Here is a 27,697-nt window from a genome sequence, read left to right as displayed (position 1 = left end):
AAACTGATATAGGAATGTTTCAATTTTCCCCTTCACACCCCAATCCCAAAGGCCAGTCCACAATACTGAGGATCACGTTGAAAGTTTAGGCTCTTGCAACAGATTTATGTCATTGTTTCAGTGGCAGCAGATCAGGGCAGGAACAGCTGTTTTTCCAGCAGCAAATTGGCCACAGCATCTTTGAGTCCCCTCCTCCCCACCCATCTGCATCACCACACAAGCTCATTTCAATGAAAATGATGTCAGGCTCTCAGCAAAAAGCCACTGAAAGCTTAGAGCAAGAGCACAGAGTATCACCACTGAATTGATTCCATTAAGGGAAAGTAATGATTTATCAGACTCAGAGCCTGGAAACAGAAAACAAAGTCTGTGGCAGAGCAGAGAGAAACTCATCATCAACCAAGCATGGAAATGAGAAAGCTCTCAGCCTCCCACAAATAAGGAGTGAAATATTGTGATCATGCCAGCAAGGGGCTCTTAGAGATGTACAAAGGACCAGGAGGGAAAGAGACCAGAAGCTTCCTAGTGGCTGGCAGGAAAATACAACCTGTGGGATGAGGAGCATTAACACCACCAAGGAACTGTCCCAGCCAACATAGCCTGCAACAAAACCAGGTGCAACACCTGAAACCATCCCAAAGCCAAAACCACAAGGCCTGGCCTTGAAACCAGCTAAACCCCATGTGAAGTAAGGATGCCAGCCTGTCCTCAGGGAAGCATCCAGAGTGCCACAACACACATGGAGATGGCACGAGGTACCACCAAGGGCAGGGACTGAGGCAGCCTCCCTGCCTGCAGAGCTCAGACAGACAGTGCTGAGGAAGGTAACCCTGGGGTGCTCAAGTTTCTCCAGGAATGTGGGTCAGAGTTTATTGCAGGAAAGGAGACCACCAGTATGTGTTAGCAGAAGAGGTGTTGCAGACAGGATCTCCCAGAAGTCCAAATTCTTGTGCAGCTACATACTGAGCAGCTGCTCAAGCCCCAGAACAGTCAGGAGGAGCAATGAGGGGAGGAAGGTGCCAGTGATGAGCTACTCAATAGTGAAAACATCTGCAAAATGACCAAAAATTAAAGGCAGTCCAGTATGAGAAGAGGGGAGTTCCATGATGGAGAAAACATTCCACTTCCTGTCCCTTTGCCCTGTCTTTAATTTAAGAAGCAAAGATGAAGCAAAATCTCCTTGGAAATCATCCTGCATCTGACACGCTGGGGCCTCTGTTCCAGCCTCAATCATTTTTCCTGTTGCAAATGGGAGCAGGTTGAATGTGACAGATTTAATCACCTCTGCACAAATATCACCCAGGGGCTCAGCTGCTGTGTCAGATTTGCTGTGTGAGACTTGGCTGAGACAAACCCTTCCAGGTGCCAGTTGCACAGGACCTCACCTGCTTGATATGGTTCTAGAGCAGAGGTGAAAGCTCAATATGGTCCTAGAGCAGAGGTGAAAGCAGATACCACTGCCCCAGATATCCTGAGAGCACTTTGCTCCTCACCTTCAGGCAGCACATGCCTCAGCAACTGGCCTAGTACAGCCTGGGCCAGGCATCTGGCAACTCCAAGGTGCTTACACACTTGTAACTTAGTAGGACAAGAGACAGGAGAGATGTGACCTTCAGTCCACATGCTGGCTGCTGGACTTCTGGAAAGCACAAGAGATCACAATTGTTACCCACACTTAGGAATAAAATATTGCTTTTATTTTAGTGAAGTAACAAAGCTATTTACAGATACAGTAACTATACATTCCAATTGAAAAATAGATTGTGCTCAAAATTGTAAAAGCAAGTCACACACAGTCTGTTAGGAACACACACAACCTCAAACCTCCCAACTCCTTCAGCTCCTGTCTGATCTCAGGAAATCAGTTTGTTCTGTTCTGAATGATTTTCTGCTGAGTCTCAAGACATTCCTTCAGCTTGTCTTCAGTGAGTGTCAGCCTCTGCTCCAGGATGGAAACTGTCTGCAAAACAAAAGTGAAAGCTGCTCTTGAGCTACTGACAAAGACACACTGCACTCCCAATAAAATGCTAAATTCACAGGAATATTTTGAGGCTGGAACTCCAGTGTCAGTATTCCAGGAGGGCAGAGCCCTGCATGACTTCAGAGAGGAGCAATAGCAGACAGTGGGCACAAAGCCCTTCTGCAGACAACACCAAGCACCCATTTCAGCACTGGCTCTGCATTTCCTTTCCTGGACAGGTTCATGAGGCACCAGGCACTGGAGAGCCACCAGACACATTTCTGCTAACGAGACACAAATTTTAAACAATTTTACTCAGTTATGGCTCTGATTTTATCTCTTTGCTGCCAACCATCTCCTCCCTTCCCTCAACATCATGGGTCTGCTGTAATTAAAACACTCAAAACTTGCTGGACAAGCACCATGACAGGCAAGAAAACCTTCCCAGCCCAAGACAATACAGCAGGAGATGGAGGGGAAAAACTCCACTCCAAAAGTGGCAATATCTCCCTCAACATAATGCCTACATTTCATTGTGTAATCCACTTACCCTGCAAAGGATTGCTCTCTTTCTCCTGGAGCTGAAGTCATCATGTACAGGATGCACAGGAAGAACATTTTAACCACGTGGCAATAAAAGCTTCTGCTGAAAACCTTTTATTGATCACTCCAAGATAATCAAGGGCCCCAGCTATGCACAACCACTTTCAGCTTCCAGAGACACCAGAATGGCTGATAATGGGTGGTGATGATTTAATGCTTTAATATCCATAAACTTATCAGCAACAATCGATAGCTTCACATTTTGGGCATTTTTACTGCATAAATAACATCCTCTGCTAAAAACAAAGGATGCTCAGAACCTTGGACTTTAATGAAGTAATTCAAATAAACTTGGCCAACTGCTGTTTGTATAGCAGTTATACATAGAAAGCCTTTTAATAGCACATTTCGTAAGCACATCTCTAAGTGCCTGACAAAAGCAAGCAGGTCTCATTATCCCCATTTTACAGCTGGGGAAACGAAAGCACAAAGAGAGGAAATAGCTTGGCTAAGGCCACTTGAGACTAAGAAAAGTCTGCTGTAAAATGATTTGGGGAATGAGACAAGTCGTGGGGGAGAAGAGAAAACAGACATGGTAAAAACAGCAGGCATAAGGCAAAGCCATCTTGCAAGACTACATCAAGGAAGTCACAAAGGGCTTGAGGTTGTTCAGTGCATCATAATGCACCTTCCTCTCCTCCCTAAACACAGTTCAAAGCTTATTTCTAATATATTTCTTATTTCTGACCTGTGACAAGGCACAAGAGCTCTGCTGCAGCTGTAGAAAGCTTCACCTGAAAGAATAAACCCTGCATTGCCCAAATATTTCATGGGCTACAGCACCAGCTGCATTTAAGTTTTTTCCTCCTCTACTTCCATCCCTTAGAGGCACAGGAACTGAAGCACACAGAGAACCAGAAGAAACACTGTGGTGCCAGCAGGTAACATCCAGGTGCCTCAGAGCCAGCAGGAGCCCTCCCATCTATTCAAAGGAGAGAGGACTTAATCTTTTCCACATCCAGCCATGCCATTGCCTAGTGACTGTCTTGGAGACCAGGACAAAGCCACCAAGGGCAGAACACAGCAGGCCAAATGTCTACCAAGGGTTTACAGCAAAGATCTCACCCTTTAAGCAACCAGACAGAGAATGAAAACCAGTAGGGATCCTGGCTTTTCCATCTGAAAAATGAACTAGTAACTCAACACTCCAATAAAAAGAGAGAGAACGAAACATTGCATCAAATTTCCTTTAGAAAGATAATCAGCTGAATTAAAGGCCCAGTCACACTGCCCTGCCAGAAGCAATGCCCAGATCACTTGTGGCTCCTCTGTTCCATGATTTACTGCCACCATGATCCTGTCAATAGGAGTTAAGAGCTGTTACACACAGCACCATGAGACACAAGCAAAGCAGCTTTCACAGAGTGTTGAATTTGTGAGAAAGCTGTAAGGAAAATGTTTATTGGAATGGAAATTGCACGTAAGTATAAGCAGAAACTTGCAGTAAGTATTTTTTGGAAACTAAAAGTGGAAAAGTAGCAGTCAGAAATTAAATTCAGGAAGAACAAAGTAGGAATCAATGACTCTAGTCCATTTAGACTTGAATATATGATGAATATAAATAGCCAGGGCATCTGATATCCTGGGAAGGTAAGGGAAAGCACAAATACTGCCCAGTTGCTATAAGTGCTATATTGCAACTTGCACAGAACAGCTCCTTTATTAGCAGCTGAAAGTTTTACAATATTTCCATGCTGCTATTTATAAAGCAAGTCATTCTCAGGAGGCAAATGAAACTGCACCCATTCAACTCCTGCATGCTTTTGCTATGGCTTCTCAAAGATAACAAACCAGCAGCTAAGCCAAGGAGGAGAACACTGTTAGCCAGATCCAGTGAGGATTCACAGAGCCCAGTCTGCACTCTGAGACAGGATCTGGGCTTCCTGGTGTGTCAGGAACTCAGTGCATGTCTCCATCACACGCCAGGGAGTAAATGCTGGATAATTTATTGAAGTCCTGGCTCAAACTGGCAGAAGGACAACAGCTTAGGCTTAAACAAGAAAAAAAGACCAAGCTATTTATTTTTTAAGGAGTGTTTTTGACATTGCAGTAATATACTGAGTATTACTATGGGCACCAGAACAGAATACAGGAATTTTTCACAGAAAACCTAAATCACTTCTACCAACACTTCTGGCAACATTGGTCTTCATTTATCTTCACAGACTCAACATTGAAAAAAACCAATCTTCTGTTTGGAAACATTAATGAGAAGCTATGGATAAATAAAAAGTTGCCTCCAATTTAGTTAAAAATTCTGGGGAATATTCAGTCCCATCCTCCCCCAGGACACCTGAACTGAGGCACCCAGCAGTCATGCTTGCTTACCTGAAGACAGGTCCCTTATGGCATTCCTCCATGTTACTTTTACAGCCCAAATAACAATGATTTGGGATGCTGCTCCAAGGTGCTCTCATGGTATGTCTTCCTTAGTCCCTCTTAAGCAGCAGAGATAGCTCAAAAGCCACTGGCCTTAGGGCTGAAGCTTCTGCAGCAGCCCTGGAGGGGCTTTTGAGGAGGACAGATAAGGAGAACCAGGTGCTAATTGAATGCCAAAAGAAACCAGTTCCACCAGCATGGAAGGAAACCCGAACAGGAGTCCAGAGCCAGGGAGCAGAGGTCACCAGCAAGGCTCTGGAGCAGCAGAGGAGCCCCTGGGAGGAGAGACCCAGCCAGCCAGATGGGCCAAAGCAGGACTCAGCCTGGAGCTGGGGGCAAGGCAGGCAAGGAATAACTAATGCAATAACTAATGCTCAGCTCAGCCTGCTCAGGGACATTCTCTGCAAGGCCAAAGGGCCTTTCCAGTATGCAGCCACAGTGGCTCTGAGCTAGCCATGGAATAGCACAGGGGACAGAACTGCCTGACTGACCATCAATAATCAGGAAACTCTCCCAAAAAACACAGCAGTTCCTCAGAAAAGTAACAACAGCTTGGCTGAACCTACAAGGGATATGATCCTGCACACTGACTGCACCACAGATGTGTTCTTGGCTCTGTGCAGGAAAAATAGGACACTTGCACTTCTATTCCTGTTTCTTCATAGCAGAAAATCCCTCTCTCCACTGATCTCAAAGGAAGCAGAAGTAGTTTCCTAGCTTTACTTAAAAAGATTCTCATAAGTTTGCTCCACTGTTTTTTCTAAGCATATGCTAAAACATTTTGCAGAGCACTAACATATCAAACAGCTCAAAGAAAAAACATTACTTCTGCCTCTTCAGATTTTTCTTCCCTATCTGACATGTTAATTTATGAAGACAGCATTTTCTTTTCAATTTATAAAAAAATAATCACCCACAATAAGCACACAACAAATGCAGAAGTTTGTAAGTTTCTGCACCCACACTTTCTCCACTCCACTGTGTGAGTACAAGGCAGAACTTAGGGATTGATGGTTTTTAAAAGGTCCATTGAAGACTACAGATTGCCCATAGATTTACAGAATGGGACTTGTCACATTTGAACTGGAGTTGCAGGTTAGAGAGCTCTGCCCTCTGTAAAAAGCATGGCCAGTGCAGGTGTGTTTTCAAAGACACCCTGCTGTAACTTCAGGTGATTTTCCCTAAAATTAGCTATTTCAGAGCCCACTTTACTCCCAAACATGGCCAGGAAGTACATGTGAACTGCATCATAAAAATGCTGCCTTAGCATCCAAGGGGCAGGGAGGTAAATCAAGCTTGGGAGCCCTTTCTCTAAACTAATGCAATGAGTGAAATAAACTACATGGGAGGGTTTGCAATGGGGTAGCCCTCCCTACCTTTTACAGGAGGAAAAAAAACCTTAACTCCCACCACTCATCACAGCTTACAACTCCAAACTGCAGCTGCAAGATTGAAAGGCTCATGGCAGAACTTACGCAGAGAGTTCAAGCACAAACCTGTCTGGCAAGAACAGCTTCTCCTCCTCCCATCCCCTGCTGGGCTTTGCCCCAACCTGCAGCCAGTGCCCCTCAGCCCAGCAGCTGCACCTGGACCCCCAGAGCAGATCCCTGCTCTTACCAAGCACACCTAGAGAGAGCTGGGCTGCTCTCCTCGGTGCAAATTGGAATTTATCAGCTTTGAGATGGCACCCAAGCCAGCTACACCTTCTGCACCTCTGAAGCATTCTCAGAAGAGCTGGCAGCTCAGACTGAGTGAGGAGAGAAGTCTCATCTCACAGTAGAACAAGGCATGAAGCTTTCACAGAATTAACACTTTATGTAGCAAACAAATGCCTGCAAGGACCAGCCTTACTCCAGTGGTCAAAGCCTTAACCTCAGAGTGGGTTTTGGTTTAAAATAAGATGTGGGGTGATTTCTAACACAAATGATAACTCCTCATGTGCTCAGACTAAAACAAGATGTGCTACCCCAAACATTTAAAACCAGGTCTGTAGCCCCTCACCATCTGAATGGTTTTGAAGGCAGACTCTAATGTGGACTCTCACAAAGCCTATTTGCACAGACTATTTAAAACCAGGCTGAGTTAATGAGTGAAGACTCAGCACTATCCCATTCTCTAATTCAACACCATGAACCTTCCTGGGTTTACTTTGTAACTTGCTTCAAATGTGGCTGGCCAGGAACATCTTGGTCAGGGCTGCTGCACAGACTTGAGTCAGGAAGTCCCACAGAGCCCTCAGTGCAGGTTTTGCACATCCATCCAAGGCTCACCCTCACATGTGGGGTCACATGCATTAGGAACACATGACAATGCCTGCAGAAGGACAGATGCCAGCACTAGGCTGGCCTCATCAGGATCTGCTCAAGTTGTGTTGCTAAACAACCTCCTTGTCTGCTCTCTAGTGCAGGGCATGAGAGTTCATAGTCCCACCAGCTCTCTTCATCCACCATTCAGACATCCACTACTGAGGACACTTGAAAAGTAAAGAATTTTCTGTTTAGCAGCCTGAAGCACTACAAGAGGGAAATGGTTACTGAGAAAACTCAAAGCCAGTGCTCAGCTACCCTTCCCTTAGAATTAAAATGAGGGTGCTGAGGCCCTGGCCAGGCTGTCCATGGAAGCTGTGGCTGCCCCATCCCTGGCAGTGCTCAAGGCCAGGCTGGATGGGGCTGGGAGCAACCCAACCTGGCAGCAGAGCTGGAACTAGATGAACTTCAAGGTCCCTTCCAAACAAACCATTCTATCATTCTCAGCTGCCACCTCTCCTTCCACCTCCCAGCACAACCCACTTTCTGCAGAATTACCTGAACTACAGTTTACCAACCCTTTCACTAAATTATGGGAGCAACTTTGGTGTAATGCACAAATCCCCTGCAGTGGTACTCAGCACAGCAACAAGTGATCACTTGCAGTGCTCACTGTGCTTTTTACAGTAGGAAAACCACACAAGCATACACAAAAATTCCAGTATTTGCCAGAGCAAGCAGCATGATCAGTACCAGTATCACAGTGACCAAAGGGACCCTGGGGTACAGAAAAGGTTGTCTTTTGTATTAAATAAACCCCAGGTACAAAAATGAGCCACAGGCTCTGCCAGTTTCATCCACACAGGGTGGAGACACAAGGCACACAAGCCCCTTGCAACTGTGTCTTTCCATTTACAGCCCTCTGAGTAGAAATGTTTCATCACATATTGCTGTTGCTTTAGTCTTGACAGCTGCTCAGCCAAAGCTGAACTGATGGCACTTGCATCACATCCTGCACGTTTCTACAAGGGAATGGCTGATGGCTTCAGTGCAGCCTCCTTGCTGCAGAGCCCCCAGACCTCTGGGGCTGGGCCAGCACAGCAAAAGGAGTCAGCAGACTCCCACTTCCACAAAAAAACACAGCCAGCCAGAACGAGCTACAGCAAAATGTCCAAACATGCACCATGACAGCAACAGTACAGAGGTTAGAACTCTGAATGACCAGAGGTCTTGCCCAACCACAAAGACATCAAAGCCTTCCCATATCCATCCCCAGCCTCTGAGAGGATGCAAATCTCCCACCTAAATGAACTCAGCTGCTGGTACCAATAGCTGAATAACAACTTATATTCATCTTCAAAGGCTGCTTGTGAAAACAAATTGTGGGAGGTGTTTAATATTCCTTCCCATTGAGGGAAAATGGAAGGTGAAGGTCCTGTGACCGTCCAGGGAGAGGATGAGCACTTCTGAAGAGCCAGCCTTCAGAGGGTGCCCTGCTAACACAGCAACAGCCCTCAGAGTGCAATCTTAGAAAGGAGAAAAGTGTATTTGCATCAAGATTTTATAAAAGCGTATTTTGGAAGTAAATTTCAGGAGGGAAAAAAATGTTGCTCTGCTGAATGACACAGAGGACTGGCAATAAGCAGGGTACTTAATTTGTTTTGAGTGAGAGATCAAAGCTACTGAATCTCTAAGAGATGGGTCTAATTCACAAGAAATAGCCTCTATGTCTTTTAAATTCAGATTTAAAAACCAGGCTCATCTGACACTCCACAGATTTTCAGATGAGAACTTTTTTATTAGTGCTTCAGATTTCAAACTAGTTCTCTTGGAATAAAAATTACTTGCAGTTTTTTTCCTGTATATTGGGTCCATTGGTGTTCAGGTATTGAGAGCACTACAGAAACCAAGATATTTGTGAACAGCAAAGATAGAAGCACTTGGGACATGATCCCCCCCACCACTGCCAAATATTTCTTCTTGATTTGAAACTGCTTGAAGTCATAAAGCATATATTTTACTAATTTACATTCAGTGCCTCTCCAAAGTGAGACCACATTCATCCCTCACCAACATAGGCTTGAGACCACATCTCAAAAAAGGAGTAAAAATTTGATTTAACTCGCTTTCATTACTAAGCACTGGACACACAAACATTTTCAGCTTTAATTAAAAAGCAGCCTACTTGTGTCCAAGTCTTTTTTTATGCTAAAAAATAATTTAGAAAAATTCTTTCTCCGCCTGCAATCTTTTCTGGAGTGAAATAATCCTTTAATCTCACATGAGCTAGATTGTCCTTCAATTCAGGCTTTGGATTATTTTACAGATTTATCAAGTCTTCTCCATTTCACTGTGTTGTTTTCTCCCAGCTTCACTGCAAGATTAGTTTGGGGAAGCATATAAAGCCATTTCCTGTGGGTGGATTATCACAGCTATTTATGAATTTTTATGCTAACCTGGTTCTGAACTCTTCTTTTGGAGAAGACATCTTCCTTGCCACATAAAACCAGCAGCTTTTGCCTCAGTGCCTGCTGCCCACAGATGAACAGTGAACACAGCAGCTGGAGGTGTTTGGAGTGAGGACAAGAGTACATTAAACTGTTGGAAGATGATCACTGCAAATGCAGCCAAGACAGTTACTCACAGATGATCTTTGCAGAAGGGCAGCTCAGCTCTAAATGCAGGAAATGCACCTGAACCAAGCAAATCTTTGATATCTGCTACATTTTTGTTTCAGCCAAAATACACTTTTCTGTGCCAGGTTATCCAAGAGAGAAAAATCACCTTGTTTTCCCCTTAAACTTAAATATTCACCCCAACCCTTCAGAGATACTGAGGTCCAGTCCTCAATATAAACAAATAAACAGATGAACAGTTTGCATTTTCATATCTCTGAAATGCCAGTAGAGATTTTTAAACACCGAGACACTGACAAGAGAATAAGCTGCAGGAAAGGGAGGAGCAAAGCATCAGTATCATACATTGATTATTCTCATCTTCCTCATTCCTTTGCCAGATGTGAATTGCCTGCTTTCCTACAGAGGGGAACCAGGGCATCTAAGTAATCCAAAACTACTGGAACAACTGGCTTATGTCCAGGTCTCAACTTCACTCTTCAAGGCAGCAGAATTATTAAGCATATGCTACTCTCCTGAAAAAGAGCCATGTAAGGCCAAACACAAACTGCTCTTAGGAAAAAATATGAAGACCCTGTCAGGTCACATTAGCCCAGTTTCTTACAAGTAAAATGAAAGAGATCCTGAAAGAGCTTTGGGGAGGAGGAGGGAAAAAGGTTTCATTGAATTAAAGACCAGTTGAAAGAAAGTTGCCAAAACTTTAAAGAATTGAATCACATCAACAATATAAGAATGAAGCCTAGTAAAGCTTCTATTCACTCTCATGGTTACTGCTAGTTGTGATACACAACAGCCACTGGATTCTTTTGATCTCTCTCTCTCTGATAAGAACTGAAGTGCCCAGCTGAAGGAGCAAGTTCTGCTTCAGTGTATCCTCCTGTGCAGGGCACAGCACCTCCACAGCCTCAGTGATTGGTGACTGGCTGGAAGAGACCTCTGAATTGAACAAAAACAATCTCACTCAAAGCACATGACACCTCATTTCATCTGGAAATCTACTGCCAGCAGAGGGAAGGTACTAATAATTGGTGATGCAGCTTCAAGTGTGCAGCTAGAACAAAGCTGTGTGCTGGCAAGAGATGACAGCCCACAGCTGATGTCTTACTATCACCTCTTTCAGCAGAAATTGGAAGGATTTTCTCTCCTTCCCACTTCTACATGATACCAGGTTTAAACCTTGAAATGAGAGTTACAGAAAAAAATATTAGGAAATTAAATTTGGCTTAGATCTGCATAATTTCCCCAACTGGTTTATCACAACTTTAACTTTCCCCCACCAGAACTTTACATGATGGCAACACAGCCTTGCATCTACAACAACAATGAACACAGGAACTCAAGGTACCACATCAGAAATGAATCCAAGCTCCCATGGAGCTAACAGATTAAAATTTCTGAGAAGCCCATGGATGGCTGTATCATTGCTGGAAATCATGCTCTTTCCCTTCAAGTGGATGGCTCTGTTTATGCCCTTAGAGTTCTCCTGAAATACACAAAACTCAGGAATTATGATTTTAACAGAGCACTAGGAGTATCTTCAGCCCTTCTCCAAGAAGAGAAAACAGTGACACCTGTTAAGTGTTGTTTATGAAAGCTTTCTGCTGTGAAGAAGCAGTGGTGTCCTCCTTTCACAAAGAAGCCATCAGGCCCAAAGCTGCCACACACACACACTGGTTTGAATCTGCTGCCTGCAGGGAGCAGCACCCATTTGTGCTTTGGCAGAAATGCCTTGAAATGACAACCAGCCCCACACCAGGCCCTGCTTCCAGTTCCCTTGGATCTCTGCACACACAGCTCCTACCAGAGCACATCCAGCTGCATCAGAGAGGGGTAACAGTGGCTCTGCTGGAGCTGCACTCCCTTCTCCCACCAGCCCAAGGTGGAAAAGCCAAAGTTCAGACATGCAAGTCAATGCCCTCCATATCTGCCTTGCTACTGCCCACATCCCTCCTCTCTGAGGTGCCTTAGTCCAGGAATGAGGAATTCTTCCAGGCTCATTTGCTAATAAAGTTTCTTTGGTGGCAGTTTGTGTTGCTTCTACACATCAAAACCTTGGCATGAGAGCAGCACGTCAGGAACACCTACCTGTACAAATGCTTTAAAATGGTGTTAATACAACATACACAGAGTAGAACCAATGGGAAATGAAGTGCTTCAAAGATGGTAAAAATGCTACAAAAAAGGTAAAAGGTTGAAGAACACAGTTACTCAAGGCAGCTTTTTGGTTTTTTGCTATTTCAGGGCTATTTCCAATTTTATCCTATAACTTACTAATTTATTCCTCCCCCACTGATCTCAATTTCTCTTTCTGCTAGGTTTAAAACAACATTTAGAATTTTCTACAGTTACACAATATCTTCGACAGAGATATTTGCATTGCTTATATTTAGGTTAAATCCCACACGTACTGTTTACTGCAATATTTGCCTCCTCTAAACACCTATGAAGTTGAAAAGGAGCCATTACACATCCATCACCAGAAATGTGGATGTGATTAATGTAATGAAAGATAACAATCACATTCCAAGCTTGCTAGGGAGACGTAAAAACAGCATTAAAATATTTTGTGTATACATTGGGTTGCTTTTTACTCACAAGTATGAGGGCCCAGTGTCACACAAGATTTCCCTCCCCTCCTCCACTGTTCAGTGTTTTAAAGATCAAAAGTGCTTTTTTGCATTTCTGCCAAGTGAACTTAAATACCTTTTGGGTTTCATCCTACACTATTTTAGACTGCTTGTAGTTGTGGCATGTTTTTAATCCCTAAAACAGCCTTCAGTCTCCTGATGGGCCCTCCAACCCATCATCTTACACTCTTTGACAAGTACTTTGACAAGTTAACTCTCTCAAGAGCAGAGAGCTAACTCAGACTACTAATCAGTATGTTCAACACCAAGAGTTTAAGACCTACTTGTTCTTCCTCAGAAACAGAATTGAAACTCACAGAAAAACCCTCCCAACAGATTTTTCCATCCTACCACCACAGTCCCAGCTACAGGAGACCTCCAATGTCTGCCATTCCATACTTTCTCCCTGCTCCTCACATAGCTCAAAAAAACACAATGAGATTCAGGTCCAGCCCACTAGAAACAGTATTTCTCTACAATGACCAGTTTAGATAATCAAAAACACTTCTATCCCCAAATTCTTATTAAGTAAACACATTCTGTGATGATCACCATTCATGGCTGGTTCTCTTCAAACATTGCTTATTGACTCCAAGAAAGAACTGTTTGTTAATGCTTTAGCAAGGGATTAGTTGTTTGTAGCTGTAGGTGAAAAACATGTTCCAGCAAGGAGGCACAGAAGGGCCCAGACTTGTTGATGGGAGGAGGATTCTGCAGAGATTGGACTGTGTAGGTGACTGCAGGGTGGGGGAAAGGAGCAGGATCTGAACAGAGTTCACCTATGGGCTGTGGTATAACGGAGGAGGCAAGAGAGACACAGATTATTCACCAAAACAGAGTTGTTCTGCCAACCACTCCTTTAGGAATCACCTCAGATAAACCCTGGCTGACAGCACAGTCTATCAGAGCTGCTCCAGCAGCCTCTACCACACTGCAGCACAAAGAAACTGGGGAAGAACAGGGCCTGAGGTGGAAGTCACTGTGAGGGAACTGATAGAGAGAAACTGAGAAGCAGATGATGAAAGACTTATCAAAATACTACTAAAGAGCAGAGGTTTTGAACTAGCATATTATTATTCAATGAAACTATTGCAAAACATTCCAAGTTCTTTCAGTCAAAAGTACCTTTATCAATAACAAATTAAAAAGCAAGTCATACCTGAGTCAGAACATCCAGCTGTCCCATAATATGCTCCAGGGTATTTGCAAGACTGTTCTCCTCCTCTTGCTGCTCATGGGTTCTAACAGAATCCTGAGTTTTTGTTTTCTTATGATGAATGCCACCATCCATTTCTGACTGCTAGAAAAACAAACAGACATGATCTGCTATTGCAATGCAAATAACTGCACAGGGATTGCTGCTCCATGGAGGGTAAGCAGTAAAGGACAGTTTATGCTGGGACAGTCTATGCTACTAAAAACAGGCAAAGGAGGAAAAGAATTGTTCTTGCCACAGCTGGAAAAGGAAAAGCTTCTGCTGACTTGTCTGCCTGCTTCAGGTGGAGGGTGGTTTTGTTGTTTTCTGGGGGGTTTTGTGTGTGCTTTTGTTTGTTTTTAAACTCCCACCAGGAAAGGCAAACCTTAGATAAAAATCTTGAAGCAATCCTACAAGATTGAAGTTTTCTATGTGCAAAGAACTTTGGTGTGCTCTTGTGGCACACAGGCACAGACTACAGGTAAGTGAAGACTTACTGGAGCTGCTTAGGGAAGCACTACATCTCAATGACAGGAATTAAGTAAGCTAACCCAGAGGAGTCTGATTATTTCACTCCAACAGTGAAGTTAAAGCCTCTCTCCATGTTTGATACTTGAAAGAAGGCAAAGACACTGTACCATAGTTAAGTTCAGCAGAAGCAAGATGTCCCAGTATGCATTGGAACTGTTTTGATTAAGTAATTTTAATTTTGTTTATATCTCAAACTGGTTTTCCTCCTCAACGAGATTAAGAACAAGTTTACTTTGAAGTTTCAACTGTTTTAGTTATGCAAGCTTGAATATTTCATTCAGAATAAATTAAGTTTGAAAAACACAAATACATCTCTACTAAAGAACCTATTCTTCTTTCCTTTTCTTTCAGAATGGTATCTTTCTTGTAGAACAAACACTATTTGCATTGTTTACCTGCAATATTGCCAGTAGAAGCAGTACAAAGAGGTTTAGCTAAAGGAGGTAGCCAACTGGTTAAGCAACTGCAGACTTCAGTTTCTCAATTTACACTAATGGACAGAATTTGAATTGAAAGCCAAGATCACAGCTCTCAAAACACTTCTCCATAGCCCAGTGCCTGGTGCAGCTCCATCCCCTGCACTTATTACTCACACCAAGTTTACAAATCAACAAAGCAAGGAATTCTGACAGATTGAAAAACAGTCTCCAGAAGTTCTTCCACATGTACTTTTTCTAAGTAGAAACAAACATTTGCCTCTGTTTCTTCTCTCCTATGCAACAGCAGGCATGCATTTCTCACCAGCACACTACTGATTTACCTGCTTCTTTCTGTATTTGATGCCAGATGTGTGCAGATGTGCAAATAAACTGCAACAAGACCAGCTCACATAACTTGAACCACCAAACTGTTCAGTACATCATGAAGATATATACATGCATACAAAAAAATTCATATATTATTTAAAAAATATACATAAAAACCCTTGTGCTGTGATGGAGGCCACATAAAGGCTCCCAAAGCTGAGATCCAGCTCAACAACACAGGCAAAATATGCAATAAGTAGTACAAGGAGCAGAAATTAAGTACCTAGAGAAGGTGGAGACTGGAGGGGGTGAGCAAGAGAAGAAGAAATAAGAGGAGGCTGCAGCAGCTTTGACAGGAGAAAGCCTTGCTGCTGGCCACCAACTGCAAGCAGCTGACCATTCTTGCAGACCCTGCCCACCAAACCACCCTCCTACAGCTAAGCCAAGCCTCACATGGCCAGTTCTGCACAGGGAGCAGGAAAGAAGGGGAAGGTTTCAGTGACAGCTGCTCCACAGGGCTCACTGTGCTCCCCCACAGGCCAGGGGGCAGCTGGGGATCAGGTGGTACCAGCCACACCAGCTTCTGCTCATTTCCTCCCTCCCACCTGCTTGAATAATTGGGATTGTCTACAGGCCCCTGGCCAACACAGCCCACACTCCAGGTCACACAGCATGGGAGCCACACTCCAGCTACTCCTGTGCTGCAGGAAGCCAAAGAGCCACACACTGCTCACTGATGCATTGATTTAATCAACTAAAATAGGTTCTTGCAGAGATGAGATCAATCCAGTCTTAAAAACCTCCTATTTGCTGCTTAAATTTAAAAGTGAAAACAAACTAAACCCACAAACCACTGCTTTTCAATAGGTAACTAGCATTAAAAAAACATTTTCTTTCTATTTTAAGGCTGACTAGCTTATGCTGATGATGTAACTTCAGGCCAGTCAATCATGGCACAGCAGAAATTTTAGTGAGCTAACACTGCATACAACCTGCACTTAAAAACCCCAAATGATGATGAGCTATCCTCTTCAAAACCCATTAGAACAAGCTGACTCACAGAGCAGAAAAATGACTGTAGCAACAGATTTTCTCCATCTATCTTTATAGCATATGTCAGACAGCTTTTCATAAAAAGCTTTGGGGTTGAACTCTGAGTCTATATTCTCTTTGTTACAGTTCACAAAGTGTAAGAGCCTGGCAAAGGCAATACTGCAGAAATGTTCCCACACTGATGCTTTAGGGGTTAGGTGCTCCCTGATCATGTCAGGTTCAAGGCAGAGCTGTCAGATGCCATGTTCTGCTGCTCACCTCACAAGCTATGTCCCACTCCCACAAAAAGCCACCTCCCAAAGGCCATGGGGGCTCCTGAAGCCAACAGCCCCAAGAACAGAAATCCATCTGCATTTAAAAACAGAAGCATGACAACATGGCATACTGTCCCATTTCAAACAGCACAGGCTCCTTGCTGCCCACCAAGAAATGCCACAGCTGCAGCCTTCAGCAGTGAGGTTCTGAGTGAGTGCCTGTGTCTAAAGCAGGGACACAGCCAGCCAGCAAATAACCACTGGGTCACAGCAGCCACTTCCCAAAGGGAGCCTTCCAGCTGACCAAGGTCTTTGACCACTCAGTTCTGGGAAGTGTGCACCTACCTGAGGAAGAACCAAATTGCAGGCAATTTTAAAATATTGTAAAAGTAGACTAAATCAGCTGCTGTTCCCAAGAATGAACAAGAAAACCCTTAGAAACATACAGCCTTAGAGAGACTCCAGGAGCCCTTCTAAAGACAATTTATATAATCTGAGCCAGCCATCAGGAATTTAAATTCTAACAGGTTTAGAAAAACATTGCAAAAATACAAAATTGTGTCAGTCTCAGTACCAATGACCATTATGATTACAGGCAGTGACACCTGTGCTCTCATCTGACTCACCTGTGGGTGAAGTGCCAGCTGAATGCTGGGGACAGGCACCAGAAACAATGGCACTGCTGCAGAGGTTTGATTCATTTCAGTCAGAGTTCAAGTGTACAATTTATTTGGCACAACCAAACAAATGTGTCTGCCATTAAATATCTTATTACAACATCTGTGTATTACACCCTGGGAGCAGAGCAAGGAGCAGCTGAACATTAAAGGAAGAAGAGATGAGCAGTTTCAGAATACAATAAAGATCTCAGTGACAAAGGGAAAACAGAAGTGATTTATTTATAGCAACCACTTAAAGACAGCACAAGGCAACTACTTGGGGGAAGGGGAAAATTAATCAGCCTTCATTCCAGAGGTCTCTTAGTGAGCCCCTTATGAAAATTCTTCTGGCTAAACAGCATCCTGGCCAGCAGTTGGAGTGCTGATCAGGGCTTGGGGGGCAGGTATGAGCTAAACACCACATGTGCATCTGTAGGAAACTGCAGGAGACAACTAAAAATGCCATTTTGCTCCTTAAATGGTGATCCTCAGAAGATATATTGATACAATAACCACCTACCTCAGTTTTACACCCACTAATAAAATGTAGGATTCTTATAATTCGGTCCAGAAGAAGTATTTCTTCTCCCTTTTCCTTACCTCTCTCCACTGGATGGGAAGAATTGAGTGGTGTGAAGGGGGTAGGTTCAGCTCTACCTTTAAGTCCCTTCCAATTAATTAAGAGTAAATAATTTACTCTTTTGAGAGGCTTGTGTTTTGGTGGGGTTTTTTTAAGACAGTATGATGTTGCCAAGAATTAATTTTCAAGTATCTAGAAAGACAGCACACTCCTTAAACAACACATACATCCAACATGTTCAATTCAACACAGACCTTCAATGTATTAAAATTCCCTAGTGCAATCAAATTCATTATCTTAGCTGAAAAAATTCCCCAAAAAACAAAGCAGCAGAAAATCCTCAAAGGTGCTGTATGCAGTTCATCTGAACCCCAATTCTACTAATCCAAAAAAAGAGAAATACCTTTAAAAGTCTACTCTGAGAAGTCATTTTCACTACAGGTAAAACACTTTAATGTGTTCCCACAGAGCAACAGTGACATCCAGTGGAAGCACATCAGCTCCAAGGTAAGCTCCACAGGAAGGTCAGATGGAGCACACCGTGCTAGACAGAAAGGCTCATGAAAAGCTGGGAAGTACCTCAGTCCTCCCTGCTGCACACAAAGTACCACTGACTGAGCACAGGCACATTTCTCTAGCCTGGAAAGGCATCCCCTCTTCAAGGCAGCACTGAAATTTCTGGAGCCATCACATTCTTCAAGACTTGCATTACTCCCCATCTACTGTCCAGACCAGCATAGGGTAACAACTCAATTTAGGACACAGGTTAAATTAGCTTTCTGAAACAGTTTATATGACCATTCATCTATGCTCAACTCTTATGTCAGAATTCAAGCTGCAATAAGGCAGAGAATTTGGGAGGGAGAGAGAGGAAAGAGAAGGCAGGTGAAAAGAACATTACTTACTTTTATTTTTGCTTCAGACAAACAGTACCTTGGGTTTGATGCAATCATTTACGCAGAACCCTCCTCCCTACTGGTGTTCCTAAAAAACCACTAAAATTTGGCACCTCAACTGTAGCAGCCATATTTCACCATAGGCCAATAAATATTAAGTTCCTGATAAACTCAGGAAGAAATAAGAGTTAATATGGACATCTCAAAGGCATTTAAATGCCCAGGCACTGCTGTGCCAAAGCCTAAGTGAGGCACTGGCAGGAGGAGGCAGAAGCAGGCTCGTGTATTTAAGTGAAACAGCAGCAGAGCATCCAGCCCTGCTGACCAGAATGCCCAGAAGGACACAAACAGGGGAAGAGCTGGTGCCCAGCTGAGGGACTCAGAAATGTACAAAACAGCCTGTCCATACAGAGGAGGCTGCACTTGGACTGAAATTTGGATTTGCTTGCAGAAATATCAGCATCCTATCTCTGCAAGTGACCCTGTCTGGCCATCTCCAACCAAGAACAGGTCCTCACCAGAAGGGAAAAGCTATTCCCACATTTCAGTGACCTTGCTCTGTGGTTCAGTGTCTATTGGTCCAGTTTACTTACCCTATAGTCTGTGTCACTTTTTAATCAAGACAGTAGTACCATCAGCTTCAAGGTAACACTGAAGACAAATGGGAGCTTGGCACATATTGCATTTCCAAAAGCACAAACAGCATTCATGTCAGGAGTGAAATAAGAAATAGTAATGCCAGACACTGAAAGCCCAGTCACAGATAAAACTTAATGACTGCCAACTGTTAAAAAAAATAAAGCAAGCCTGTATTTCTTGAGAAGGAAAAGCTAAGGGTGGACTTCAACATTTTAGATTTATGTTTCCTGCATTTTATCTCCCTTAATCAATTTTCCCCTCCCATCAGTCCTAGAGTTTCTTTAGGAAATAGGAAGAGGTCTTTCAGAATTCAGTATGGAATAATTAAGCTTTGTTGCATAGGTGATGTTCAACTGTCTAACACTGCTCCTGGAGAATAACAACAACAAAAACTTCAACAGAACAGTTTTGTGTGGAAACAAGCCATGATAGGAACAAAAACCTAAGAATGAAAACCACTTGCAAGAAGTGCCACCAAGAATTGAACTGCTTCTTTCTGGTCCTGATTTTGGAAAAAAAATCCCAAGTAAAGGCAGCCAAACATTGAAAAAAAGTGTTTATTCTCAGCCTTGGGTTGTCCAGCTACAGGTTCTTTTACACTAAAAGCATCAGCCTCCAAGGCAAGTGATCTGCTGAAATGGGAACAACAGCTTCCAGCTCGTTCCCTTCATCAGAATAATTTTTCTTTTTCCACTGAATTAGGTATATACACACTGTGTAACATACAAATCATGTGCATACCTATTTTGTTACTTATATACATGTATAAAAATGCATGCCATGTATATGTAAATCCAGACACAGACACACTACAACACATGCACTTGTTCTTACTCCTTGAAGTTTGAATTTTAGCAGAAAAGTTTGAGATCTTAGGAACTTTTAAAGCTTAAGCTAACTTCATCCATCTCCAAGCTGGCACAAAACTGCAGCTTGAAAAAAACTTTAAAATCTTGCCTCCATCTCACTTCTTTGAATTATGACTCAAGCATTAAAACAAACCTCATACAGCAGCAACCTAAGTGGGAGAATTTACATTAATTAGCCTGAGATGCTCAACTTAAAAGGCAATTTTTATTCTGACCAATAATGACTTGTCAGGACTTGTCTTATTGTTCCAGAGTCTAAGAACAAATCTATTCACAGTAAGATGACAGAAATTCAAAGCTGATCCTCTTATTTCTTGAAGAAATCTTGTCAAACCAGAGCACAAGGGAAAACAGTTGTAGCAGCACAGCTGCTCCATCCACTACCAGGCAAAGCTGCTGCAGGTTGCTGCAGTCATTCAGGCTCCTTGCACAGCCAAGCTGAGGGTGCTGCCTTTTCCTCTCTCCCAGTTCTTCACCAAGACACTCCTCCTGTCACTCCATGCCCTTATCCCTCTCCAGCTCCTCTTGTAGTCCCCCCTCAGGTACCTGAAGGGGCTCTAAGGTCTCCCTGGAGTCTTCTCCAGGCTAAACAATCCCAAGTGTCTCAGCCTGTCTCCACAGCAGACGTACTGCAGCCCTCTGATCATCCCCATGGCCTCCTCTGGACCCACCCCAACACATTTTTGTCACTTTGGGGGCTGCAGGTGGGGTCTCACCTGAGCACAGCAGAGGGGCAGGATCAGCTCCCTCAGCCTGCTGCCCACAGGGCTTTGGATGCAGCTCAAGGCACATTTGGCTTTCTGGGCTGCAAGTGCACATTGCTGGGTCAAGTCAGGCTTCTTGTCAAGCAACATCCTCAAGTCTTTCTCTTCAGGGCTGCTCTCAATCTCTTTTTCTCTGTTCCTGTTTAAGATTTGTTCCCTCACAAACCAATTACAAAGTCACATCTCCAAACAGGCTTAGATAAGTGGGTTTCCTTTAATAAAAGGAGAGGCAGCTATGGGTAATCATCTGCAACCACCCTGCTTGAGAAGGACATAGGGAAGAACTCCTGCGATCAATCACAGCAAGGCTGCTGCTCAACCCTACAAAGTTTCTGCTTGGACAGCCAGGTAGGATAGAGAACAGTGGAAACACCTTGAGTACCCATCATAGTTTTTCTTTTAAGTAAACAATCTACCTACCTATCCCAGGAGGAAGGCAATTGTGCACCAGCCTAAGTTCCTGGAGTGGGAATCCTCAGAAAAGTAAGGTGATAGCAGATGGGGAAAAATCATCATTTTGCAGACCACATCTTCACCACGGACTGAAGATTGGATCCCCGCTCTTGAACACAGGATATAATGTGTGTCTTCCTTATAATGCTTAAAGTTACATAAACAGAAGGGGGTGGAGAAGGTGCAAACAAAAACCCACATTCACATCCCATTGCAAAGAGCTGCAGCTCTATGCAATCAAACTGATTCCCAGGAAGGAATTTCACAGGAAGTAAAAAAAAAAAAAGGTACAACAGGATTCATAAGTATTAACAAATGCCAAAATTAGATACAGTTACCAATTTGGAGCCAAAAGGTCAAAAAAAGAGGCACATCTGGCCTGTGAGTAATTGAGAAGGAATTTGTTTACACAAGGACAAGCTGACAGGATGAACTGCTGCAGTCAGCATGAGACCATGGGCTGAGCACTGGAGGCACCCGAGGTCACCAAACAAACCCAAGCAGCAAAGGAGAGAGGTGGAGTCAGCTCTGGACATTCAGTGATGGACTTCAGACAACTTTATAATCACATCACATTTTCTGGAATTTGCCTCCAATTCTATCCAACAGGACCATTTGGGATAATTCACCATTGAAGAAATAAGTACAGTCCAAGGCCTGGAGAAAGCTCTAAACTCAGCAGCATCAAAATAACCTAAATGTCTGTCTTAACTCAAAGACACATTTGAAGAGTCACAGGCTGCTTGTTTCCAAGTCCTTTCTGCTGAAATGCTGCTCTTACCAAGCCTTCCTTTGTGAAGGTCAGCCACTTAACTCTGTAAGAGCTAAGGATATTTAAAACATTTGTGTTCCTGAATTTCAGAAGACAATGTCAAGAGGACAGTTTTTTGCCAAGAGAACGTCAGAGGACAGTTCCTACTTCTGGCCATGTCTCCCAAATTGCCCTACCAAGGGATTACCTCTTTCTGAGTCCGTCTGTCTCAGCACAAGCAAGTTTTAAGGTATTTTTCATTAGAAAGTTATATATGGATGTTGAGGCTAAACTCTCCTCACATAAGCCTCCTCCTTTGCAAAGTAACATTGTGCACAGTTACAACATGCCAGAAGGTTTATGTTTATATCTGAGCAAAAAGATCTATATATCAATGCATATTTCCATAATATTTTATTAAAAAAACTGTCTACCTACTTAGCTTATACTACAATGCTTTTATTCACCATTTGCAGTGTTTAGATAAACAAGCTTAGATAAACACCCAAGCACTGTCTAACTGTCCGTGTGACATCAGCCATTCAGCATTTGCTGTGACACTTTACCATACACAGCCTTCCTGGAATTAGTAACAACAGCAGCAAATCTGTTCCATAATGAAACAAGTGTTCTTGCACACTCACATCAGCTGCAGCTACACCTGCAAAGCTTTCCTTGTACCTGTAGAAAGAACAAAAGTCCACCACCAAACCTCCAACATAAAGCACATTATCTTCCCTCTCTGGAAAAAAAATAAATCCTATGTTGAATGTTTTCATAACCTATAAGAACAGTGAACACACCCTCTGATCTGATGCTAAACAACTCTTCATCCAGACAGACCTAAATGCTTACAGTTCCTGACCCCAGATAATTATACAAGCTTGTATTTTTGAAATCACCTACACAACCCTTTCTCTCATTCTGACTTTCTTTTAGGTCCTCACCACTCAATATTGTAGCATAAAGCATAAATTTACCAATTAGATTCTAGATCAAAGGAAGCACAGTCAGAGGATAAAGGCACAGGACTGCAAGACTTCCTTTCTTCCCATCAGCTTCCCACTGCACACACCAGGAGTGCTTGCCCTGAGCTTTGGGTTTCAAGGTTATTATGCAACACTTTAAAGCAACAATTGTTAGCCTATAATTTAAGAGCAAGCATTTATTGCAGAGCTACTACTTCTGATCTAACATTTACAGTCTCACATCTATGCTAACATACTTAGAATTCACTTCTGACAGCTTCAGTTGTTTATCACGCTTTCACATCTCTGCTTTCACACCAGCCATGGCTGCAATTCTGCCCATGTGTCCTTCTCTCATTTGCATTAGTCCTTGCACAGATCAGTTCTCCTTCCAAAGCAAGCTGCATCTCCCAAGCCTCTGTATTTACAGAAAACACAAGCAGGTAGGCAGAGCAACTTTGAAGTTTCTGTCCATTGTTACAAACATGTCCAATAGCCTGATTCATCCTGAACTAAAACCAACTGCCTGAGAAACCAGAATCTTCTAAAGGCTCCAGTCTCCCTCTGCATAGGAAAGTGAAAATTGGTTTGGAGCAAGTTTGGTTTTAAGCTCACCAACCTTTACAATATTTCATGATTCTTATCCCACAGCTTATTTAGGATTGTTTTTCCTTCCTATTCAACTTGATGACAAACTAGTTTTGATGTCTGTATTCAGTTATTCTTTCTTGCATGTTAGTCAGCCTCTCTCCATGAGAAACCAGATACTGGTTTTATACAGCCACTGTTTTCATTAGTATCTGTGCCTTCACAATGCTTAACAAAAAAAATTATACAGCTACACAGCAGTACAAGCTTTCCTTGGAAAAATATTCTCATAGACTTAAGAGTGGAAACAGATTCAAGATGTGTCAAGAATAGTGTTCATGTATTTTAGGGGTACCAAAACTAAATAACCCATATGCCTATTTTAAATGTAATTAAAATCCTGCAATGTCTGCAAAATCTAAAGATTATTCAATAGGCAGAATCCTGGCACACTAACACAGCAGTAGAGAAAGGAGGAGTAGGTTCACTTGTCATTGAAGGAAAAGGTGACCTTGGCATGAAATCAGGATCTGCAGGTGGCAGCTTCAAGTCTGAATTTGACAGAAAACAACTATCTCACCTACCCAAAACCCACCAAAATAAGCAATTCACTATTAAAAAGGCAAGCATTTGGCTCAATACGAAAGAAATTAAAATACAGTGAAATTTAAGTCTTGCAGTGGGTTGTAGGAGTGGTAGTACTCTTAAAGAGCCCAGCACAATCTATTTCTAAAAGATACAAGACATGACATCGACTTAAAAGAGGAGACTGACATGAGTGTATAAGTTACTATGGAGCCAAGATCTTCATGCTCAGGTTATACTTAAAATAGAGAATGAAGCCATTTTCAGATATCAGTTTCTTTTTAACAGCAAAGAACATTTCAGATCAATTCTAAATTTAATCTTAACCTAGGGTATTCAAATGTCTCAGAGGACATTATTTATTCTTCCCCTCCTAACTTGAGCAATTTTAACTGCCTTAATAATCCAAGGATATAGTACTAGCTGTTTTTGCACCTCCCACGCTGCATGCCCAAGCCAAAGCTTGCATTTCGATGGCAGTTTAAGAAAACTCCTTGGAAGTAATTTAGGACCCCAAATCAAAATATCTTTCTGCTGCATGATTGAGCATGGATTCAGTTCTGCCTCTGCAAATGCACAGCACCTGGGCCAAACTAACACATGACACCTCAGAATACAGAGAGCCTTGTTTCCTACAGGCTCAGAGCATCACTAGAGCAAACCCTTTCAGCCACCAGCATGTGACACAGATTTGCTGTCAGGGGCACACAAACAGCTGCTCCCAGCAGCATCTACTGGATCTTTGGCCAGGTAAACTCTCCTCCACAGGGGAACACTTGTGTTGGAGGGACAGATGTTCAAGGTGGTTAGGCACTGTTCAAGGGATTTGTTCAGCAACTCCCTTCAACGGACATCTTAAGAGGTTTTATAATGACAAACTAAGTTTTAGAAGAGCTCAGGCATTTTCTTCCTTTCTTTAAAAGACTACTAGATAAGATGCTCTGGCAATACATCAGCACAGGAGAGGGTAAATTTACCATCATTTCCCATTAGCTGATACCTTGTCTACATTTTTTTAAGCCATTAAGCATGCTACAAACCAAAAGTGTTATTTTTCTCCCAGAAAGGATGTATCTATGCTGTATTTCAGCGCAGTATTACACTATGCCATGTTTTAAATTAAAGCAGATAGAGTTCAAAGCTAGACCAGTTCAATAGGCTAATAAACAACGAGGTCATTGGACTGATAGTTTCATAGCCTGCATAACTTTGGAGTTAGAACAGGAGGGGAGGAAAAGGAAGAAGTCAAATTTAGCTAAAACCAGCCAAGGACCAATAAACACTTTCACCTCCTTCCTCATGTGACTGTTTCCTCCCATGCTCTCCCACTAACCTACATTAACCAACCTCAGGTTTTGTTTGCTTTCTTTACACAGCACTCCACATAGCAGGGCACCAGGCTTAGAGCTGCAAACTCCAACCTTGTTCATCCCAAAATACTGTGGCTATTCCAGTATCTCCAGCAATGGACTGAAGCCATATTAAATAAAAACACCATTGTGTTTGAGAGGTAACTGTAGTACCCCAGTAAAGATCTAAACTGATATGGGTCAAAGACACTGCCACAGAGCAACAGACATTGCCTGAAGTTTGGCCTTCAGTTGGGCAATGCCACTCATGCACAGACCCCTGGTTCACAGAAAGCCTTTCAGCTTACAGCTCACACTGAACAAGATTAACTAAAAACCAGCTATGGTAATAACATACAGCAGAACCCTATAAGTATACCCAAATGTCTCAAAAATATCCAGAGATTGACAAGACAAAATAAAGACCTTTAAATGAATCACCACCATGTGCAAAAATCACAGCTTTTACGGGCAGCAGCTTTCAAGGGTCACTTTTGTAACAGCCAGATCTGATGCACTGATCTAAGCTGCACTCAGATCTGTGCATCACTGAATTGCTCAGCTGCTGGATTTATCCTCAGGTACAGTCAGAACTCAGAGGTCTAAACACATGATTCAGGGAGCAGATATGAACTAATGTCTCCAGGTATTGAGGAAAGAAGCTCCAGTACAATATGTCACCTATTTGTCATGTGTGACACCTACACAAGGCAATTTTTTTTGTCTTTGCTGACTGTCAGCGAAAAGATATTGTGAATTCTATTTTCAGGACTGACACCAGCCTGAAGGATTCATGTCAGCTAGCAAAGCCAACTTCAGTTGTTGCTTACATCTGCTTTTTTGGTGAACTATCATTCGTGTCACTATGAACCACACATTCCTAAACAGTGGCTGTTACTAAAAAACACATTTATACATGCATCAAGTTTATCTTCCTTTTAAGATCATTAGATATAATTGCCCTATGAAGTAAGTACAGTTAAGCAAAAACAAACAATACAAGGTTAGTTAAAAAACAGCAGCTCAAATAAACAGCACAGAAAGATGATTCTACAGTTCAACCACCTGAGTCCCACTCCAAGGCTGCACAAGTGTACTGGAAAGGAACTCTCCACAATTACTGGTTGCTGACCTACCCCAGTGCCATGGGTCTCATCCACACTGCTGCAGTATTTCTGGGGTTTCACTACCTCACCATAATCAGCATCAAAGTTGGTCTTCCACACCATGACCTGCAGAAGAAAGTTACCTCCATTAAAATTTCCCATCTAAGTTTGCTTATAGGTCATTTTTTTCAACCCTTCAGAGAAGAATCTGCAAACTCACAAGAAGTTTCCCTAGGAAAGCTTTGCCATTGATTAAATTAAGGATGTTGTTTGTAAATATGCTACTAAACACAGACAGTTTAACTGAGTTCTCAATGGATAAGTGATCTCTTTCAGCATGCTTTGGGTCAAGAACATCATTAAACTAGAATGACCAAAAGAACTTCAAAGCAACATGAAGAATACACCATTAAAACCACAAATATTTTTAAATACCATGCTCAGCACAGCCCAACTCAGTCATTCATTTATCATGAGACTCAGACGGAAAGGAGAGTTAGTACCAATACCAGCATTAGAGATCTTAAGCTAGTTTGTCAGCTGGACACCAAACTTAAATCCAAATCCATAACATAGTACTGATTTCAGAAAAGAGGCCTCTGACACATAAATCACTCCAACATATCAAGAGGAAATCCATGAAATAAACCTCTCAGCAGTGACTTTACAAGTCTAAAAAAGTTAAAGAGCAATCAATCAACAATTTCAGAGGTCTGAAAGACACCCAAGAATCCAGACTGCTCCTCCGGTTAGCAGAAGGAGCACTTATTCTTCATTTACAAATTTGCATCACTGCTTTGCATAAAATAAAAGCAATTTTCTGTCACTGTTTCATGGACAACCAACAACGCCATTCCACTGTACAACAGGAAAAACAAAGTGATGTTCTTGATGAATTGACAAATCTATCTCTTCACAAAGCTGCTGTTAGAGATGGGCACTGCCACCTGGTCCAACCTGGGGATTGGGAGCAAACACAGCCCTTTGAAGACTGATGATCCTTACTCAGACCACTGCTCTGGGCTGAAGTCTGTCTGTGTCTACAGCAGGGCAACTCACAGTGCTAAAACCAGGACATATTTGCAGCACAGGCTGGGCCTGATTGCAGTTTGGCAATTGAGTATGGGTTTCTTGGGCTACATGTCTTATATTACCAGCAAAAAAATTGGGTTTGACCTCTAGTTTTTTGTTCATAAAACAGGAAGTTGCTTCAGCATGGTTCAGACATACCAGATAAAAGTTACACTTTTGCTTTCCCCA

General features: G+C 42.7%; 1 protein-coding gene across 2 annotated transcripts in view; it reads right to left on the bottom strand.

Annotated features, from left to right (window-relative positions):
- Positions 1–1,675: 1,675 nt before the first annotated feature.
- POC1A (POC1 centriolar protein A) overlaps positions 1,676–27,697 on the bottom strand; it is a 44,010-nt gene continuing 17,988 nt past the window's right edge. The window contains exons 9-11 of one of the 2 annotated variants that reach the window (XM_058031952.1): positions 26,468–26,563; positions 13,611–13,751; positions 1,676–1,960 (exon numbers count right to left, since the gene is read on the bottom strand). In XM_058031952.1, coding sequence (XP_057887935.1) covers positions 1,862–1,960; positions 13,611–13,751; positions 26,468–26,563 — 336 coding nt within the window. In that variant the 3' untranslated portion in view covers positions 1,676–1,861. The remainder of the gene's footprint in view (positions 1,961–13,610; positions 13,752–26,467; positions 26,564–27,697) is intronic. The other variant, XM_058031953.1, reaches the window with a different exon arrangement.

This window comes from Melospiza georgiana, chromosome 11, assembly GCF_028018845.1.
Source record: "Melospiza georgiana isolate bMelGeo1 chromosome 11, bMelGeo1.pri, whole genome shotgun sequence".
Classification (NCBI taxonomy): Eukaryota; Metazoa; Chordata; class Aves; order Passeriformes; family Passerellidae; genus Melospiza; species Melospiza georgiana.
This window is presented reverse-complemented; position numbering and strand designations above follow the sequence as displayed.